Source organism: Copadichromis virginalis, linkage group LG16 (genome assembly GCF_057382275.1).
Source record: "Copadichromis virginalis isolate Kocher_CV1m ecotype Utaka linkage group LG16, C_Virginalis_male_GT1.1, whole genome shotgun sequence".
Classification (NCBI taxonomy): Eukaryota; Metazoa; Chordata; class Actinopteri; order Cichliformes; family Cichlidae; genus Copadichromis; species Copadichromis virginalis.
In genome coordinates this window covers 34,271,660-34,293,006 of record NC_140633.1, presented here as the reverse complement: position 1 = coordinate 34,293,006, position 21,347 = coordinate 34,271,660, and the positions used below count along the sequence as shown (strand labels likewise).

The window sequence follows — 21,347 nt, the reverse complement described above, 5'->3', positions numbered from 1 at the left end:
TCTGTTCCCAGAACATCTCTATAGGGACAATACAAGACAGACAAAAGACCTCCATGAGCCTGTTAGCCCACCACACGACAGTGAAAGCAGGGTGGCAGTGGTGCATTAGATCTCTGTGTCCTTTAATAAAAGAACTAGAACCACAAGATCCTGCTGTTCTGTTTGAGCACTGCGGGAAAACTAATGGCACTTGGGCTGCACATTAAAAATGAAACAAATGGAGAAACTCTTCTTCAGAGGATTTAACCACAGTGGCATATTGTCATATCTGACATATATGTTCATATTCTGATGTGCTTTGGCTAAGCCTCAATGATCGAGGTGTGGCTCTGACGAGAAGCCAAGAACACTGCACGTCAGAGATGGGGCCAGCACATGCTGCTTATCTTCGTTTTTTTATTCTAAATGAGACTGAATTTACAAAATAACTGGGACCGTGAACTCTTTAAGAAAGTGTTTGCTGTGGTTATAGTGCAAGCCAGCCAAAGGATCATCTTCCCATACGCTTCTTTTTAAAAGAAGAGGTGTCGCCCCCTGCTGGGGGACAAAGGCACTTCCTTGCTTAATTTTTCAGACACTCGGTGAACTTTACTTAGTAATTAATTAAATGTACAGCAGACTTTCCACACTTACCAGCTGTCCACTCTAAAAGTGTGGGAGTGTTAAAAACTGCAGTTCCTTGAATGGCCACTGGAGGCTGGCTCCAAATGTGACTCAGTCCTTATAGACTGCTGTGTTAAAATGTCAGATTTTACAGCAGAAATAAACACATTTAACTAGAATCTAAATTTAGAGTTTAATTACAAGAGGACTGTGCTTTTAGTTTTCTTAGATGCACTAGCAGATATGTCCATCAGTGTGCCATATCCATCCAGTATTTGGACGCAGGACGCAAACCAAGCTTACTGGGGTTTCATCTGGATATGGACAGTCCTGGCTGCTAAAAACTTGGCAATGACCACAAATTATAACAGGACGTGGCAAAAAAGTCTACACTTCCAATTGCAATTGAGATCATAAAGTCATCAGCAGTGTGAAAAGCTGAGTAAGTTTCTCATATACTTTTAGCTAGCAAGTTAACTTCTTTTGCTCCCCGATGGCAGATTTAGGCAGTGACACTGTGTTTGTGTGTGAAGTGCATCTAAATTCAACAAATACTTCTGGTGTTTGGAATGAATAACTTTTTGTGTTTTAATGTTTTTGCAGGAATGGTTCAAACAAAGCAGTAAATTTTGCTCCCGTGAACGCACCACAGCGGTGGTCAGTGTGACTGGACAGCTGTCTGAAGATGAGAAGACCGTCTGGGGGGCTGTTGCCATTGAGCAGCTATCGATCTCTGATAAGGGCTCCTCGCCAGCCATCCTTCCTTGCTCAGGAGCGTCTCCACCTTCTGACAAAGCATCATGGGACGCAGCCTCTGTGAATGGAACCTCTTCCACTTCAAGAAAAACATCCTGCTCCAAAACATCCTCTAAGTCCGTGCCAGCAACGGCCTCTGCGGCAGCCTGGGCCTCGGGGGCTGTGTCTTCTGCCTTAGCACCTCCACCCACTGGCCCCGCCTCCAACACAGACCCCACCGGTCGCTCAGGCTCCCGCTGCCCCTCAGTGTCGTCTTCATCAGTACCACGGGCATCAGGAGGCTCTCCGTTCATTAGCAGCGGCGACAGGGGTACCGGAGTGATGTCATTGGCTCCGGATCTTTCTTCATCCTCGTCTGAATCGATATGCAGCATGGCGCTCAGCCTTGTGTGTGTCGGGAAACTAGAGCGCAGTTTAGGTGAGGCGGCACCCAGAGGTCGTTCACCAGGTCCTTTAGGGGCCTCAATAGCATCCAGACTCTCACTGAATGACCCTTGGAGCATTTCATGACCTGCAATGCTTTCAGTATCCCCAAATCTGCCCTCTGCTCCGATGAAAGGCAGCTCCTTTTCCAGACAGGCTGCGGTAGCGCCTTCCCCCGTGCCCTGGGAGCCCTGGGAGCCCGTAGGAGAGGGGCCTGCTGAGACCAAGCCTGGAAGGTGATGAGGCAGGTCTTCATCATCAGAAGGAGTCCCTGGAGCTCCATTCAAGGATGAAACACCGATGATGGAGTCAGGAGAGGCACCTACAGCCGGGAGAACATGTTAGTGAAAACAAATTCCAAGAAAGTGTGAAGTCATGAATATTTAACCACAGCTGAGAGGCAAACTTACCATCCGGTCCTGTCGAGGTGAGCTCAACTTTGAACTGCAGCTGTCCACTAACGTGCTCAGTGGGCAAGCGTCGACACAGAGAGAAACTGACCGGCTGGACTCTGCACAGTTAAAGAAGCAAAAAAAGAGAAACCTGTGTGTCTTTTACACTGCACACACAGATAAAGTACACATGAAGGTCTGTTTATGTGTGCGTGACTCTATGAGTGAGCTCCTACTCGCCTGTGTCTGCACATTTTCCACCTACCCGGGTATTTTTTCAATGAGCCGCTGCACAGGGATCGTAAGCTGGCCAAGGAAGCGCTTGATGATCGGCCGGCTCTTGGCAAACTTGTCCTTCACTTCAATGTAGAGGATGTCCGTCATCAGGGCCACGAATGTGTATTTCTGCAGAGAGGCAAAAGCATCGATGTGCAAAAAAAGAAAGAGGGAAACACATCATGAGTTTGATGCTAGAAGTATTTCAAAAAGACAGTCTTACTGGAGATTATGGGGTGCAAGCAGAAAACTCAAGGCACTTTATCTTTAGGTTAGCCAAAAGCCAAAAACAGACCAATATCAGTCTGTATTAAATACCAATCCTGGATGCCAGTCTATCAAAACCTGTGGCATGATATAGTCCCCTGTTTTAATATAAATGCATTTAATTAACAGTAGTGCAAAGTAGCATTCAAAAAGAGCTTGAAAAAGTTTAAACGACGTCACCTCTCCATGCCAGACGGGGTTGGTGGTGTTAGCGATGATAGCTGATCGGCGTTCCTGCCCGTGATGGCTGAAGACGGGGAACACGCTCCTCTTCCCTGGGTGGATTGACATCTTCAGGTACGGATCAGGATTAAAAAACATCCCCTTCTTCAGGCCAGTAGCACGCAGGTCTGCAACAAAACAGATGACGAGAGAGACGAATATCAAAGCAAAGGATTGTTCTCGCTCCTTTGCTTGTGCGCGGCTTGACCTGCAGATGCATCATGGCTAACAAAGGCGAGTGGTTTGGGTAAGTGAGGTGGACATCCCATTCTTTTAAACTAATTAAACTGAACCTGATATCATCATTGGGAAACTGATAAAAACTTCAGAGTCTCTCTGGTGGGGAAAAAAACCCTTCAATACCAAGGCCTCTGTGTTTACTTGAGTTTACTCTAGTGTTTCCCAAAGGGACTGTAAGACACAGATGAAGATAAGATGGATCACTCCGTTAAAATCCAAGCATCTGTTCTGGGATTTATGGTGTGGCTCTTCCAGATTTGGAAATATTTGCAAAGAGGCATTTAGCAAAACTGCTAAACTCACCCGTCAAAGTGAAGCTGATCAGTTTACGAGGATGTTCGACTCCGACCTGCTCAGCCAGCCCCTCCACCTGAGATAGAAGAGACACCATCACACTTTAGATGCTATAAAACACATGGAGCACATATTTTCCAAGGACCACAAACACACACACACGTCCTACTGAATTCACAGGAATTTAAATCATAACTGTGGACACGACTTTGAAGGTTGAGGGAATAAATTAGAACTGAACGCAGACAGCAGTGCATCAGCGAGGAGCCAAATCTCAGCATTTATGTGGGATTGATTACGGTCACAGACGACTCAATATTGAGTCATCAATCAACTGAAAAGTATGAAACATGCCATATAAACCACCGTGAGGCTCCATTATTGAGAATGATAAATAACAGGATTTCTTAAGGCAGACAGTGAGCCAATGAAGGCAGTTCATTGTTTGATAGCTCAACGTGCAGAAACGTGAAATAAATGGCTTCAAAATCAGTCCTGCATACTGAAATATCCAAAAACCACCCACATCTGCTATTTTCAGAAACTGGAGAAGGTCCACGACTCCTGAGTTAAAGCTGATCTTCCTTTCAAAGGAGCACTTCCAGGCTTGCTGCTTGCTTTAGGTCATATCCTGGAAGTCCATTCTGACCGCTTCCATCTGAGCATCTGGGATTCTCTCCTGGTGTGTCACAACCATGAGTCTTCAACTCAGGTTTTATTTTAAAAACAGGAAGTGACAAAGAACCACGCCTGGTAAAGAAGGGTAGGTTTCCATTACTGCTGTCAAAAAACTCTCACAGACGATTTCCTACTGACTCAACTTTCATGTCTCCGACTCAGCGATCAAATGGTAGTTTGAGCTCCACAATGTCCAAGCGGAAACATGGTACATCCGGTCAGGAAGGCCGTGGGAACACCATTCAGAGCTGTTAGAGAGGAGTCCTGCTGCAAAATCCTCCTGTAAAGATCTCAACTTTGCGCAGCAGCTTTGTCAGAAATTCAAGAGTTCACGTTTAATACAGAGGACGAAATTCAGCACACATACGTACAAATACCAAGAACGGGAATCCCAGGAAAGCATCCACAAATAACAGAAACAGCTGGATGCAGATATGAACTTGAAGGGGACATTAATGATATTTAAGTCTGGTTTGTTTTGTTGTTTTATGGTTGGAGCTATTACAATCACAATAATCATAACCAGCTATCCCCACCATATTCCAGACTTCACATGTATAAATCTCAGAGTGATTGATCAGTGCGATCCCTCCCTCACACACCAGGACTGCTGGGTTCTTCACAGTGATGCACGGGGTCGTGGCTCTCAGGGCTCCGCTCACTCCGTGGTAGTACTTGAAACAGATCTTTGTCTCAGCTGCAGAGGAAGCAAAAAAGAGTTACAGCCCTTTAAAAACATCACATGGAAAAATCTTTAAAGCTCAGCTGCACCTGGAGGTTCATTCTAAATGTTCTCCTTTGATTTGGAGGTAATTTTTACACTCAGTGAGGTCTAAATCATCACTGGCGGCCATTTAGATCATTTTAAATATTTTATAGCAAGAACTGCAAGAAGTGCAGAGATACTTTTCAATAACCAACTTACGCTCCATAAAGTAGGGCCCGGGCTCGAGCCTCCACACGATCTGACCCTTCTGGGTGCCATTCACCCCTCTGTTCTTGCAGTCCCACACGTTGGATGGACTGGTTTCATCTGCAGGAGGGTAAATGTGTTAGTTCACTCTTGCTTTAGACACATCCGGCTCTTGCAGCATTTATTTTTAGACCAAAGAATGTGAGTTAAATCAAACAGCATGCTCTGCATTGTGCCGCTGCAGTGCAAAACTGTTCTGCCTTTCAGCGTGTTTAGTCTGCGGACTCTGTCTTCCAAAACACAAGTTTGCCTTTAATCAGTGAAATCCATTCCCAAAATAGCCTCCCTGTAACCTCCAAACAGAAGGACAAACTCCAAACTTCCTCTGAGTTAAAAACGGGGAGGGGGAATTCCGCTGTACGTAGCACTTTTGCGCACAGATTAATGAAGCACCAAACTCAGCTGACTGGTGGAAGTGTGTGTGTGAGCATGCCAGTGTGTCTGAAGGGAAGGCGAGGAGGGGAGGGCAGGTAGCTTATCATTGAATGTCTGCTTAGTCAAGGAAAGTGGTGTCTCCTCTGGGGTATAAGACCCCGGAGAAGGTAATGAAGTCCTGGCGGCCTTATGATCGATATGAAGTGACCTGACGCCCCACCGCCCCCAGACAGTTTTACCAACAAGGAAGGAAATGTCTGGAAAATGTAATCAGCTTATCCAGATGGGTTAAGTCTTAGAGGTCAACAGAAATTAAACTGATCGCCTGGTAAACAAGTTAAAACCATCACGAAGTCGAGTCCTTTATAGGAGTAATTTCACGCCGTCCAGAATTTACTGCCGTCTGTTGTGCGGCAGGTTTGTCTGACCTTTCCAAAACCAAAGGCGCCCATTGTTTTCTGAAGCTCATTATCCATCACTAACACAGTCCATCATGCTGATGAACAGCTCTCAGAGTTGGAGTTCTCCCTCAACGTCACTTTGTAATTATCTGGGGTAAAGAGACAACGTTCATTATTTGCTTCAGTGAACAATGAAAAGGCAAATTTATGACCGTGGCAGAGATCCCCGTGTTTAATGTGGTCAGAATATTTTTCAAAAACTATGTTAGAAACAAAAATTTAACTTGAGTTGGAAACTGGGTTCACCATGACGCAGAAGAGACTCATGCATACATCTGACCCTGATTAATGTCCTCGCAGCCCCTCATTAGGAAATTTAACGCCTAAACCACGGGGTGCCAATTTGGAGTATTATATCTGTGCACCCAGATGAAGGTAACACTCTGGCTTATTATGAGCTGCCGTGCAGCAGGTTAACATTATCATTAGGCAGTAATTTCACACTAACTTTGCTCCAAAAGGGCATTTGACTGCTGTATCCTGAGCAAAATTTGGCTTATGAGGTAAAATATTCTGTATATTTGCACAGATTCTAGCCTGCTATGTCTTAAAAGACGTGCAAGAGTGGGATACTTTTTAATGGTTACCTGTGTGTGCACCTGATGTGTGTGCTGGATCACGGTGCAATTTTGGATGTTTATACTTACAGCTTATTATTAGGCCCACACACACACACACACATCAGCAACCAGCAACTTCAAGCTTCGCTTCTGTGCACTTTTTAATATTTGTGCTAAATACCTCAGCACCATTAGAAATACTCCATTTCCCATAAGCCCCATACCAGCCATGTGTGCACAGCCAATAAAAATAGCTTGAAAGAGGGGGTTAAGAAGCTGAGATCACAGCAGTGTGTAAACACGCATGGTGGACAGTACACCACACTTAGATTTTTCAGACATAAAAAAATAAGAATAAGAATCTGCTTTCAATCACAGAGCAGCAGATCTCTTTTGGATCTTTACTACGTGATCAAAACAGAGTGGACTGATCACCGGTGTGCTGGTTTCACACTCTGATTCCTGTATTAGCTTTCACCATCGTGGACAGATCTGCGTGAGCCCGATAGCCCTCTTCAGCACTCAGGTCGACGGATTTCCTCCCTGTCAGATTCCTGTCTCTAAGCAGGATTAGCGGACATTATTGGAGACCACCCGGCTCGTGCGTGCTTTGTGATGGTGTGTGTGTTATCGTACACCGAGGCAGAGCCGTGACACGTTGACTCAGCCTCCAGGCCCGGTGTAAAGTCTCAACAGCTAATGTTTCAGTATTGACTCGCTGCTGGAAGCTCCTGCACGAGACTCTGCACCAAGCTATCGACAGATTTCGATAACAAAACATCAGGATCAGCCGAAAAGCTTCGAGGACACGCAGGGTCAAGTCAGCTCTGAATGACGGCGAGCTGCCAAAGAGTTCAGCAAAACAGATTCAGTGGTAAAAATACACGTAAAAGTTAAAGTGACTGGGAAAAACAATCATTTAGCTGGCGCGTTCTGATAACATACGTGGGAAGTGGGAAGAAATTTATGGAGGCCAATAAAGAAAACACATTTTCTTAACCATAAGTCAAAATTTTAGTTTATTATCTCAAAATTTAGAGCTAGTTATCGACCTATCGAAACGTCCAGAGCAATCAAACTGTAGATTTGAGTGTTATAATCTAATTTAGTTTCCTTTCAGTGGTATATTAGTTTTTTATACTTTTGCCAAATTCTTAAATATAAAGACAACAATTTGAACAGCTAAACTAACTCTGGATTAGACTCTGAGTTTCTACGCCCTGTATTTGCTAAATCCAGCATACCCTGAAAGCTGAGGACTCTTTCTGCAGAAAAACATCTGAGGCGAGTGGGGTCTGTAACAGCCAACCAATATGTGACACCCACGTTGATAGCCTTTACCTTTATGGACTGTCAGAGTTACAGAGTCATTAGCAATGGATTTGACATATATTGACATATAATGCCACCACCTCTTCTATCCACCCTTCCAGGTCTATATTGGGTATTAGCAGTACTTTTAACAATGGAAAGCAGAAAGCCAGGCGTGTTTTACTTTTAAAATCAAAGGGAGTAGATTGTATGATGAGCCATTGGGGCTGGCATCACCTAAAAACAGCTACAAAGATGAGCTCAGAAGAGCACAGTGGATAAACAGGTCTGCTACCCCTTGCGTTAACACCAGTGTTGAGCTTATTAATATGCAAAACTTAAGTTCAGTTTAGGCTGCAATGACAGTGCCCTGAGATGAAGTCGAACACTATCGAACCGCCAGCCTTCCAATCAGTGGACCTGCTCTACTGTCTGAGCACATACACCTCGCCTCTGCAAAGATATCAGCATTATAACAGCATCAACACTGATCTGAGAGATAAGCTGTCCCAGACGTGTGTCATTTTCAGGTCACCCCATATAAGACTGATTAAATCTGAGAAAAGCTCCCATCTGACCCCCTCAGAATCAGCTGATTGCTTTTCTACAGTAACTTTAGGATATTTAATGAAACCAAGCAAACTTCTGTGCTCAAGCTAAGTGTAATATTTTAGAGTTACAGAAATGTAATATTTTTTTTTCTCTCCAGGATATGTCGTAAGTATAAGGAGATAAGTCCACATGACATTTATGATCCGTTTTACACACACAACAGAATTCACAATCTGAAGCCAAATCCGTTTTTTCCGCACATTTTTTATTTATAAGCATTTCTGAGCATCAGCATTTTGTGATCTAACATAGTTTGAATAAAATGCCCCAGTTTAATGTCTCTGATGAGCAGAAAAAATCACTGGTAGCCTGGATGATTGATCGGTTTTCTCATAATTTAGTGGAGAAAACTTTAAAAAGTGCATTTTGTGTAAATTTTCAAGGCTTGTATCACTGTGTTGGATAGGCGGCTTTATTAAACAGCTTTTTTACTACCTATGTTTAGATACCAGGATCATCGCCTTGCTGCATTTCCTTCTGAATCCAATAATTTTCTAATGTAGCCATATTGTAATGTTTCTTAATGTGCTGGGAGGCACTGACTTGAGATTTGACACAAATTAAAGTTCCTTTACTTGCCATTGCATCATCTTACCGATGTGGTACAGCCCGATCCAGTCTGTAGCATCCACTTCCTCCTTTATGTCCCAGGATATGACGAGGTTCTGGCCACGGTTCAGCGTGTACTCCAGAGTGGACGCTGTCAACGAGGACCGGCTCTGGGATGTCACCAGGTCAGTGTCGCTGTTTGCCCGCGGAAGCCCGATGGGGCTGCTCACCACGGACACGGTATCTACAGCCGCCCCGCCCCTCTCCGCCAGAGTCCGCAGGTTCTCCGGGCTGAGGGTGTGCCGGAGATGCGGGCTGCGCCTTCGTGGGGCCGACAGGTGTTCGCGGCCCCCAACGGACAGGTTGGGTGGATTGTGGGAACGGGTCCTGGGTGGCAGGACCGCTGTGGCGAGGGAAGGACGCATGTTGGCAACAAGTGAAAGCAGTTAATGAGTAGAGCCGAGAAGTAGAGGCAGAGATGAGCTTCTTATTGAGCCGGACGGTCACCAAAGCGATGACACATGTTTCTGATTTATCTGCCTCTTGTCTAGAAGTGATGTGTGGGTTCCTGATCCACAAAGCTGTGCATTTTCATCCGTTTTCGTCCCTTAATGAAGCTAAACAGTCGACTCTTTACTTAGTTCATGTTATCCAGTGGCATTAAGAACCTGAGGATGGAGAAAGAAAAGAAAGACAGACAAAACTCAGTGAGCTACAAAATTGCTCCGGCACAACAAAAGCAGTGATTGCACGGCGCGAACTGCAATCAACAAATGGCTGAACAAACATCCGTCACCGGAGCGGCTGTTTGCTGTCAAAGAAGCCGTCACAGACACAAGTAACCCGGCACCTTCCTCTTCCAACATCACCATTCCAACACTCATTTTAAGTTTTCTTTCATTAATTTAATGCACTATTTACTTCTTTGAATGATGAACGATGCGTACCGTGTGTTCGCTCTCTCTGCTAGAAACACTCAGCCCACATGAGGAGAAGAGCAGGCTGAAATGATCTCATTTGGAATGCATTATCTCTACGAGACCGCTGGAAAAGGAAATCTTTAAAACAGCACACACACACACACACACACACACACACACACACACACACACACACACACACGTGTCTACAACAAGGTTTCAGTCAGTGTAGGCTGCCTCAGTAAAAGAAAGGAGAGAGGCGACAAGCAGCTGTATCTGCCTCCCAGGAAGCTCTTCAATCAGCAGATGCCAGTTTGGGAAGTGTCTTGGGGGCGCTGTCAGAGTCTCAACCACAGCCATTTTGTTTTTAAAGAAAGGATGCCATGTGACTTCAGAGTCTAGCCAGGGGGAGGCTGGTATCAGTTAGACTGAGGAGCATTAGCGGTAAATGTGTGTGTGTTTCTTTTCTTAAGGGCAGAAAAGGTTTGGTAATATTTAGCTAACGCATGCCTGGTGCAGTCACTGGAAAATAATGTGGGCTGCAGTCTCAGCTAAGCTTGATATCTGTGGTATTTGAAGTATGCCTCAAGAACCGAGCCGCTGGTAACATTTTAAAACTGTCAGCTCGTCTGCAGACCTCAAAGTAGGTTGTCAGACTAATGGTATTAAAAAAAAAACAAGAATCACTAGATGGTCTGAGCTTCATTTTATCTTATGATAAGTCACTGCAGCCTGCTAGGGTTACAGGTAGGACGTCTCTTATTTGTGACACTCAAACAAAAACTATGTCTATGAGATTTAATTTGAAAGGTAACACCTTTTGGCTTAAAATCAAAACCTAACTCCAGCTGCAGAAAGGATGCGGGTGACCTGGTGGAGGTCAAAGAAATGAAACCGAGTCTCCAGAAGTAACTTAATCTGCCAACCAGGTCTACAACTCACTGCTTGCTCTTTAATCTGGACCAAAAAATAAAAATGACTGTAAAGAACTATGGAGAAAAATAAATAAATAAACGACTTAGTAAATAATTATGCCATTAAATGCACCCCAAAATTTAAATAAATGTAGGCTATTACATTAAAAAAATAGATAGATAGATACATTGACATTTCAGTTCTTTACCTTTGCAGTCTTAACTTCCACCCAAATGTACATGCATATTATTGGATAATCACCACGCTTTTATTCTGAAAGTTTGGTTAATGACTAATAATAACTAGCTAATAAATAGCTTGCAACGGTCCTATCTAACATTTTCCCTACTGGTTAGTTCGCTGACCAGGCTGCCCCTATGGTGGCCCATGCAGCTGCTTGCCCGGCTCCATCGTCTTAAAGGATCACTCTAACCTGAACCTCACCTAAGTTACCTGCTGGAGTTCAGCACAATGAAGCTGGGAACTCATCTGAGTTACGTACTTGTCACAAAGTTCATGGCATAAGTTAAAGTACAAACAGCACTATCTAATTCTATGTTGGTCTTATTTCACGGTGCACATAGATGCATTCACACATATGTATGAGTAACACCCCTCACCTGAAAGACAAATCATATCTGTAGTAAAAACTAGAGGTGGGCGGATCGATCCAAATATCTGCTCTCCCCTATATAAAGCTCCTGATATAGGCTAAAAGTTTTGGTATCAGCGTATGTTTTCTGGTTTTTCATTTGGCACTGTGAAATCAGCTTTGCTCCATGTCACTATGTCAGCGATTTAAAATGGCTTTTAATAAAACAGTTTATCTTTAAGCACTGGGACAATCATTTTGTTTTAGTGTATCGAGAATCACGTAATTCTACTTGTATTTTGGTATTGTGATATTCCTAAATATTATGTAATTGTTTGTTAAACTGTTTAGTTAACTATGAAGTCAACAGTAATAGTAAAGTTATTTGATTTTTGTATTTATGGATTTTTTTTTTAAAGTTTATTTGTAATCTTGGAAGTTTTGGTCCTCCATATAGGAGCACAGAAAAAGGGTGTTTGAGTTTTTTTACCATCCCAATTATGTTGAAATATTCCTTAAACATTGATTTTAGTGTGTTTTTTCCAGCCATACGCTCTCTCCTTTACTTTGTCTACTTCCATCTTTCTTTGCTGACTAAAAGAATCAAATTGAAAGTGACACTGAGTCTTCACAGTGGGTATAAACCTCACACAGCTGCTATTATAAATGCTTCCTCTTATCAGTAATACCATCTTCCTTTCTGTCTTTCACTACATTCTCATTAGTGTTTCATTTCCACTCAAAGACCATGAGGTAAGCTGAAACTCTTGACCATGCAAAGCAGGAAATCAATCTGAAGGTGATTCATGCGTGTCTCTGAAATATCCCGGGCCTGATGCTGAAATAAGATCTGTTGCATTTGTCATGAGGAAAGCCTGGACGTCCCTGACTCAACGAGATTACCAAGCCCAGATCTCGTACAGGGATTTATGGCAGAATAAAACCTTCATCACAGATGCAGGAATACGTAAATCCAGATCACGTGCTCACATGGCCAAAGTCATATAGCACAAGCAGGGGAGAGAGGTAACATTCATAAGCAAGCAGAGGCATCTTCAGTTAAAAAATAAATAGATATGAAGCTGCTTGGTGGTTATGTAAGCGCTCCTGTGGTCCAATCGGCCCCCTCCTGCAGTTCTTGCCAGGCATTGTCTAACCCCGATGTGTAGCGCGAGACGCCGTGGCTGCTCACTAAAATAGAGAGGATGAGGAGTGCGTGCAGCAGCTCCAAACAGCACAGAACAAACCATGACCTCAGGAGACAGCATTAAGTAATCTGGACCCATTCCAGTGCTTTTTTTCTTTGAAAAGACTCCTGCTTCCCATTATAATCCCGAAGCCCGGCCCTGCACAGTTTGACCTGGATTAGCGATTGATTCTCAGGAAGGTGAATATAGATAAAGCCTTGCATGAGAACCCCAAAATCAAACAGCTTTTCTCAGGGATGATAAATGTCTCAAATGCCGTCATTTGAGCGCTGCTCTGTTATTAGGCACTGAATACTTTGTACAGTGCACCGCTGTGCGCTGAATACTAACAGCAGACACATCTGCAGCAGAGGAGGTGATGGAGTGTGCCAGACTCTGCTGGATAGTTGTTTTCTCGCATCCTGTCAAAAAGAGTTTCTTCAGAGAACGCTCCCAAAACCAGATGGCAGGTTTAGGTATTCAGGTATCGCTGTCGTGCCGTTCTTCGTGGCAGGTCGTTTTCAGTGTTGTTTGTGAAGCTGGAAAACTCCAGCGTCCCAAGTGACAGGCATGACTGACAGGCACCATGGAAGCATTATGGCTGTACATCTCCCTTTGCACAGCTCACAGTTCTCTCAACACAAGGCACATGCACCGCTCTACTGCACGCACACCATGAGTTTTCCCCTGGTTAAACAATTAATGAATTTGATCGAGTTTAGTTTAGTTAGATTCTGGATTTACTTTTCTTCTTCTCCAAAGCCTCATGTATCTTATTGTCACAACCACAGTTCAAAAACATACCAGTGAGCCATTTCATTACACTTTCTTTGCCTTTCTTTCATTTAATACTAAAAAGCATGCTTCTGCTGTCAAGACATATCTCCTCACTAACAGTTAAAAGCCTATAAAACTGATCAAAATGGCAGTTTCCAACATGAATCGAGACTCTGACACCTTAAAAACAAAAACCACAAATGTCAGTGTTAGTTTTTTTTTTTTAAATAAAAGCTTTTTTTAATGTCAGGCTGAACATTTTAGTCACTGCCATCTTGCTTTTAAAAAAAAAAAGTGATATGCACCTGCCAATCATAAGTTAGGTCCCACCTTAAAGTATACCCTCAAATATTGTCTGTTTTACTTTAAATGGGATCGTATTTTACTGAAAAAACATCATGTTGTTTTAAATAAGACTTAAAACTAGTGACTGAGACCATAAACTCATTAGCAAGACATTTATAGAGCTCATTAAAGAAAGTGAGAAGGAGGCTCATTTTGTCATAGACTCCCATACAATCTGCCTGCTTTCTGGAACCAGAGGAGTCGCCCCCTGCTGGCCATTAGAAATAATGCAGTATAGGGGACTAGAAAAAAAAAGTGGGCACATCTTTTTTCTTCTCCTTTTCCAGAATTCTGAGAAAAAAGTCAGAATTCTGACTTTAATCTCAGAATTCTGAGAAAAAAGTCAAAATTCTGAGATTAAAGTCAGAATTCTAAGATTCTGCACATACCTGCTATAAAACATGCTCTCATATAATTAAACTACATTCTAACAGGCATTCAGAAGCAAACCTCCAGAACAGATTAGCCAGTCATAAAAAATATGGGGTTCTACTCGTCAAGTCCGTGACCTATTAAATTGTACAAAACCTTCTTACATAGTTAAAGTTGTAAAAGAGTCTATTGTAACCCCATTTTTGATCTTTTTCTGAGTTTAAAAAGGAGCTTTGGTTCAAACAGCAAGTAACAGAACAACTTCAAAAAGTGACACTACAGTAAGGGGTAAAGCTGGGGTTGAGCTCTATCTCTACCAAGATTTGCTGTTGCTTTAAACTCTGTTGTTTCACATTATCTCACGTAAGTTACACTGTCCTGCTGCAAATACCCTGCAACAAATGTGTATTAATCCTTCGCTGCAAATACTCCCAAGCAAACGCACCTCTACTCAGTGGGATTAACATTTTCTGAAATCGACAGTGACCATCTGTTACTGAGCAAATTACTAAACCTTTACTTGGCAGTAAGAAAGACACAGATGGATTTAAGGCCAATTCGTGGTCCCACCACATCTGCATTAACCTCTGGGCCTGAAGAATAAAGCTGCCGTTGAAGTGCAGTTCCTCTCATGGCCACTCGAGGCTGCTTAAACATGTTTAAATCCTTGTACAAAAACCAAAAAGTTTTGTTCTCTATAGGAAATGTACCCGTGGATAGATGCTCTGCAGGATCAAAAATTAAGTCCTCCAGAGATCTGCACATTCAACTGTACTTGACTTACTTCTTCATGTTGTGCAGCTAAACCAACTATTTTCTTTCCCCCTCTAAAATGAATACAGTGATTTAAAAACACTTTTTTGGATAAACTGTGGACAACCACCCACTGATTCGTGAAGTCCTGCTGTGAAGCCTCGAGCTGAGCATTTTTATAGTATTTGTGAACGCTAATGGAGATCATAAATTACAAAATGAACATCACGCTGCTTTCAATAAGACTTGGAACTGAAAACTGAGACCATAAAACCATCAGAACATTATAAATTTTTGTTTTCGCAAACACAGGAGTCGCCCCCTGCTGACTTCACTTTTCAGACCTGGAAGTGTGTGCATCTTTTATATACAGTCTATGCACAGCTGTTGCTTCATTTTATAAAAAAAATTTACAACTGACAATCAGAAATGAAAACCTTTGCTGCTGCTTTTCTGGTGTTTTCATATGTGCAGGTATCTGAGTGTCTGTGTACTTGACACACAAGTGCAAGCAAGGCTTTTCTTTGGCTTGGACCTGAGGACACACACACGGAGCTCAAATAGGCGCCCGTAAGGAGCTCTGACCCAACATCATCTGTCAACCAATCATTTTCTCGTAGACAGATGCACCCGTTACACCGTTACACCTCGTGCACATCACTTCGGGTTTTGTGATGGTCAAGTTTCACCAGTTTCATGATCTTCGGTGGTGAAAACAATTAACAGTGGAAAATATTCAGGTCATCAAACATTAAAACGAATCAATAATGAAAATAATCGCTGAATTCACCGCCTGCGTTTCACCATCTGGATACGTGCCATGAGCTGTAGGTGCCATGATGTCAGTAAAGGGATTTCTCCACCTCTCACTCACTGTCCCTCTGTTTCTCTGCCTGTGTGTGTGTGTGTGTGTGTGTGTGTGTGTGTGTGTGTGTGTGCCAGCTCCCCAAGGTGCCCGTTCTGTCAGGCTGTAAAGTGCTGCAGTCACCTCCACAGGGGCACAGAGGGGTCCCTCTGCTGACACACACATACTTTGGCACACAAAGTTAGGAACAAATCACACAACCAGCACAAAAAAAATAACTTTTACACACTAAAAGCACTTATTTCTATCCACAAGAAAGATGCAGCACCATAAAATATCCTCTCCCTGAGCTCCATGATGACCCTAAAGGTGGATGAAGACATGCTTTTGTTTAAAGGTTTAAAACTGGAAGATGTACCTTTGTGAGTCAGTCTGAGCGAACACGTATTTCAGTGCCGGTGTGTTCCCACTTCCCAGAAAAAGTGCAGCGCTGTCCCACTCGGGGTATTTTTTCCCTCTAAACACATCGCCCTGGGAGTAAATGTCCAGGATGAGTCACTCCTCGGGGGGGTATCCCTCCATGTGACAGGCCTCGGGGAGTCAAAAATAGCATTTACGCTGGAAGGCTGATTGATATCTCCGAGTTTAAAATGCTTACTATAAATGGGAATGTGGGTTGTTTGTGGATGTGTAAAAACTGTAAACAGACGCTGCGCTCGAGGCATTTGTATTCTGCTCTCTTTATTTACTTTAACTCCTCATCTTCATTCACCGGTGACTGTGCAGACCATCATTACAAATTTATGCTGTGCAGCCAAATGCTTAAAATTCGAGCACAAAACCTAAAGTTTCTTAGCGCATCAGGCTGAGACCCACAGAGGAATCTCATATTAACAGAGCAGCTACAGAAATGTGAATATCTGCGAAACCAACAATTATAATAACCAAAGGAGACAGCTGGCTATTCGCGGGTTAAGTTAATCATGGATTAATGATGACCTGCACATAAAGCAGTCAGCCGTTTCGTGACATCACTGCAGGGTGACACAGCCCTCTATCCCTCGCCCATTTTAACATCTGACGTATCGTCTCCTTCTATTTCTAACCATCTAAAAAAAGACTCAATAAGGGTGCTTAATGATAACAATAACCCAGCTCTTTCTCACCATACAGCTCCACTTCACTTTGTTACAAACCACAAAACTGCACACCCTGCCTTAACGCTTAACTAATAGTTAAAGTTGTATAAAAGGTTAAATACCATTTGAATTGTTGCTATGATACTATTTGAAGATATCATATCCAACTCGTTTTCATTCATACAGCACCAGAACCCCAGCGATTGGACGTTTCCCTGTGAGCAAGACTTAGGAGACTGTGGGGTGGAAGAACTCCCTCTTTAACATCAGGAGACCTCCAGTCTTATACTTATCTTTAATTTGTAGATATCTGTGACTGCACATAACCCTGTCCAGTTTATAGATGCAGACTGATAACCAAGCTTGGTAGCATTAGCTGATAACTTAGCACTCCAACCCCTCGTCCAGAAATGGTCAACTCTGGCTCCAAAAAAGACAACATGGTGGCAGACTAAATGATTCAAGATATGGAGTCTAAAACCAAAAGGTGATGTCACAGTAGCCATTTTTAACATACGGTCTAAGATAGAGAGGTATAGAAGAAAAATGGCATGACCTCATTAAAGCATGACTTCACTAAAGCGCATTTAAGATTTCAAAATAAACAGGAAGTGAGGTAGACAACAAAACAAAAAGCCATATCACCTGTTTGTTATTCATGGTCTCTCTATGCTTGCCTTTTTTCTTTTCATCTTCCTCTCACATCCCCAGCATGTCACAGTACATGGCTGTCCTTTCATGATCCCAGCTCTGTTGTCAGTCTCTTCCTGTTAAAAGGAAGTTCTTCTTCCCTACAGTCACTAAGTGCTGCTAACAGGAAATGATCTGATTGTTGGGGTTTTCTCTTCAAACTGCAGCACATCTGCTTTATTTTTTTCACCAATCATAATGTACTGTGTATCCAGTTCATATTAAAGTGGGAAAATCACACTTATCCCATATTAATATGCTTTCGAAGAACAATTACAACACACATGCATTTACTACACTACTTTATTTAAGAGGCATGTGTAGAACTGAAACAGCCAAAAAGATAGTTTATGCTGTTTTTCCACATCACTTTTACAAATTACTTTGTATACTGAGTCCTCAGTCAGTAGACCTACGTGCAGCTAACATTAAAGACTCTGTAGGGTCTCAGTCAGGACAGATATCAGGACCAAACCTCCCCCCATAACCTCGTCAAATTCTGTCAAGTGAGGAAATTTTCTTTTCTTTGCAAGAGCAAAACAGAAATTCTGCATGTTCCAGTTCATCTCGGGTAACACATCTGTTTCAAGTATCAGATTTTTGAGAAAGCTGAGCGTGCTTGCAGCTTTGCAGATTTCATCCAAACCCCTACCTTGAAAGCAGATCAAAGCATAAACAATTTATAATAAAGTTGCTCCCAAAGGGGAATTTAGCAAAGACACTGCAGGCTCCACAACAGCAAAACTCAATTAGGACCACAAATATGTTGAAATTAAAGGGGGAACTATGGGGGGATTGGGGCCTGAATGGGACAGTATAACTCTGCTGTGGGGTTGTTTACCTACCTGATGGCTGAAAGTCAGAAAGGCTTTTTGCTAAGCTGTGATGTGAAGCTACATAATCAAAACTGCCTCTCATCATCACACTGGAAGCTGACCCAGAAAATAACTAGTTTCTATCATAAAATTGTCACCGCTCGCTTATCCCACAAACCAGTGATGGAAACATGAATGTTTGTGTTTATCACGTCGTTAAATGTGACTCATGTGATTCATCATTCATGTATTGTCCCACACTCTTCAACCACAATTTATTTCGTGGACTAGAAACACATTTCTAACCCTGACCCTTTCTGGAGCATTGGTGTTCAACACTGATCCACTAAACCCACTGCTGGCGCATCTACACTGTCAGACTGGACCACTCTGAAGGTGTGTGTAGCTAATGTGGTAGCCCCCATTGTGGGCCACAAAATGGCACACCATGGCAGTGTACCAGTGTGACCAAATGACAAGAAAGTAAATGTGGGACAACAAGTATAAGAGTATAATTTACTAAACGAATTTTGTATCTTTGATGATGCAAATTAAAGGTTTGGCATTCCCTGAAATACTGAATTTTGAATATCTGAGCCACTCAAAGAGTGCAGCAGTGCCTCAGTGTGTGGGACAGGGGGAGGAGGCATAAAAATCATGTACAGCCTTACATAAAGAGGTAAGCCTTGTGGCCCTACAGCATCCTGAGCTACATCCAGTGGTGACGGAGTTGTTGTGAGTGTGAGAAACAACAACTTTATCCTCTACGGATTAAACAGACAAATTCAAATGTGCATGTAAAATTACATCAGGTAAATTAAACGTAGACTGAGTATTCAAGCCCACATGTTGCCACATGTCCCCAATACCTTCTGCCTTAAATAAACAGGTGAGGACTTCATTAGTGCAGAGACACACGAGGTGATGTTTTTGCACTTTCATGGATTGTGATTCAGATCGATCCCGTCGGGCTGAGCTGAACCGCCGTGGACGTAAACAGGGAGCAGCACCCCCGAGCCGCGGGGACGTGGAGGTAACCCCCGCTCATGGCGAACCGCGTCAGCAGAATCACGTTACATAACGGCTCGCATCCAACTTTAATCGTTTCAGTCCGCGCGCGCGCCGCTGGCGAGGCCGCGCGCGGCAGCAGGCCGCGCCGCACTGGCGGAATGTGCAGGTGTCGCCGCGCGCTATTGGATTACTGTGGGAATTCCCTACGTCATTTTTCCCTTTCTGCGCGTCTGTGCAGAGACACGCGCGTGACACAGAAATCGATCGAACAGCAGCGCGGAGTCGGTGCTGCGGCGCTTCAGCGGCGCGTTCAGCTACTCTAAGCAGCACCTTCATCATCGTCATCAACAGGCTCTCGTTGCCTGCTGGAAGCCACGAGCGCTTGCACGCGCCCCCGCGCCTCGCGGAGCTGCTTACCTTTGGCGCAGAGGTGCGGGCTGCTCGGTGGGTTCCGTGCGCGAATATCACGGCTCAGGTCCGTGCGGTCCAAATGAGGCGAGACGGGCGGGGTGCCGCGCTACAGCCCCCCTCCCTGTGGGATCCGGGGCAGCTTCGGTTTCGGAGTCACGTACCGAGGCGGGTTCCCGGTGCAAAGCTGCGGCGCTGCAGAGGCTCCTCTTCGGCAGCAGCTTCCAGAGGTGTGCGCACGAACTCCGCCAGCTCCACCCTGCGCTCCGTCCGCACAGGTTTACGGATTACAGCTCCGGCATCACAGCCTCAGTGCCCCCCTCTCTGCATCGCAGTGCGCTGCAGTCTGAGCCGACGTCCTCCCAGCAGTCCCAGCAGATGCTCAAAACCTGACTGGGCTGAGCAGCTGCTGTCAGTCCAGGAAGGGACGAGAAAAGCGTAGCCTGCCGGAGGATGGCGTAACGGCAGGGTGTTTGCAGAGGAGCGACTTCTCCTCTTCAGGGCGCGGAGGGATTTCTTCAGAGGATCATCGAGCCTGAGATGTAGTTTTTTGACTGACGATAACGTACAGTATATACGCTGCATATTAATGTGGGAAAATGCCAGAGTGGGCGTGAATCTGGACACGTCCCACCGAGAGAGAGAGTGAGACTGCGCTTAGTGTTGTCTACCTGTCTACAGTTGCACCACAGTTGCACCACAGACACACACAGTACTAAAGCACTATATTTAAAAACGTTTAAGCTCTATAGAGGACCAAGTCTGACAAAATCAAAGAATAATAAAATTTAAAAATATATCACAAGATGACAAATTCATGTTTCACGGGCCTCTAAAAACGTATATAACAATTTTACTCCCCCCGCAAAAAAACCCAAACATCTGTAGCAGTTATAAATAATAAATATTGTTAATATAGTTGTTTTTCTTTCCAAGAAAGTAATATTTGGTGGGTTCATTTATGCGAATTTAATGTAATAAACTACTAAATAAAATTAAATAAATGCATCAAAAAATGATTAGGCTTAAAATTTGTTATAAATTATGAAAATATTCAAAAATTAGAAACTTCTTAAAATTTTTATGTATTTATTTATTTTGCTTTCAGCCTCTGAAGCTCTCCGTATGTATCACCAAAACTCTGTAGCCATTAAGGTATAACCGATTTCATTTTAGAGACTTTTTTTTTTGTTAAGTAAAATTGAGTGGAGTTTGTAGAAACACTGACTTGGTTCCTTTAATAATGTGATTCAGATTGTAGATAAACAGGTGATGGCAGGCACACACAGTCCTCTGGTGACTGTATAGAAGGCGTGCAGCAAGAGTGCCAAACTGAAACAGAAGAAGGTAATGCAGAAACGGTGAACCGGTCTCTTAAAAACTGCATGGGCTTTGATGACCAGCAGGGGGAGACTGCTCTGGCTGAAAAAAATAATCCTGCTGTGTAGGGAAGATGGCCCTCAGCTGGCCTGATCCATGACATTATGATTCAAGTCTGCATTTTGAGGTCTAATTTAATACAGAATGATGTATGTTTTGCAAATTATGCTCCCATTAGAGTTAAAAAGGAGGATAAAACAGGGCATACTTTAGGGCTGTATGCTGGTTTGAAAAGCTAAGATGACT

At 43.4% G+C, this 21,347-nt stretch overlaps 1 protein-coding gene across 4 annotated transcripts in view; it reads right to left on the bottom strand.

Moving 5' to 3' along the window:
• hecw2a (HECT, C2 and WW domain containing E3 ubiquitin protein ligase 2a) overlaps positions 1–20,401 on the bottom strand; it is a 45,279-nt gene extending 24,878 nt beyond the window's left edge. For 3 of the 4 annotated variants that reach the window (XM_085434512.1, XM_085434514.1, XM_085434515.1), the window contains exons 1-9: positions 19,731–20,401; positions 9,039–9,660; positions 5,077–5,184; positions 4,754–4,848; positions 3,483–3,549; positions 2,898–3,067; positions 2,440–2,579; positions 2,193–2,293; positions 1,251–2,104 (exon numbers count right to left, since the gene is read on the bottom strand). In XM_085434512.1, coding sequence (XP_085290638.1) covers positions 1,251–2,104; positions 2,193–2,293; positions 2,440–2,579; positions 2,898–3,067; positions 3,483–3,549; positions 4,754–4,848; positions 5,077–5,184; positions 9,039–9,417 — 1,914 coding nt within the window. In that variant the 5' untranslated portion in view covers positions 9,418–9,660; positions 19,731–20,401. The remainder of the gene's footprint in view (positions 1–1,250; positions 2,105–2,192; positions 2,294–2,439; positions 2,580–2,897; positions 3,068–3,482; positions 3,550–4,753; positions 4,849–5,076; positions 5,185–9,038; positions 9,661–19,730) is intronic. The other variant, XM_085434513.1, reaches the window with a different exon arrangement.
• Between the last annotated feature and the right edge of the window lie 946 nt (positions 20,402–21,347).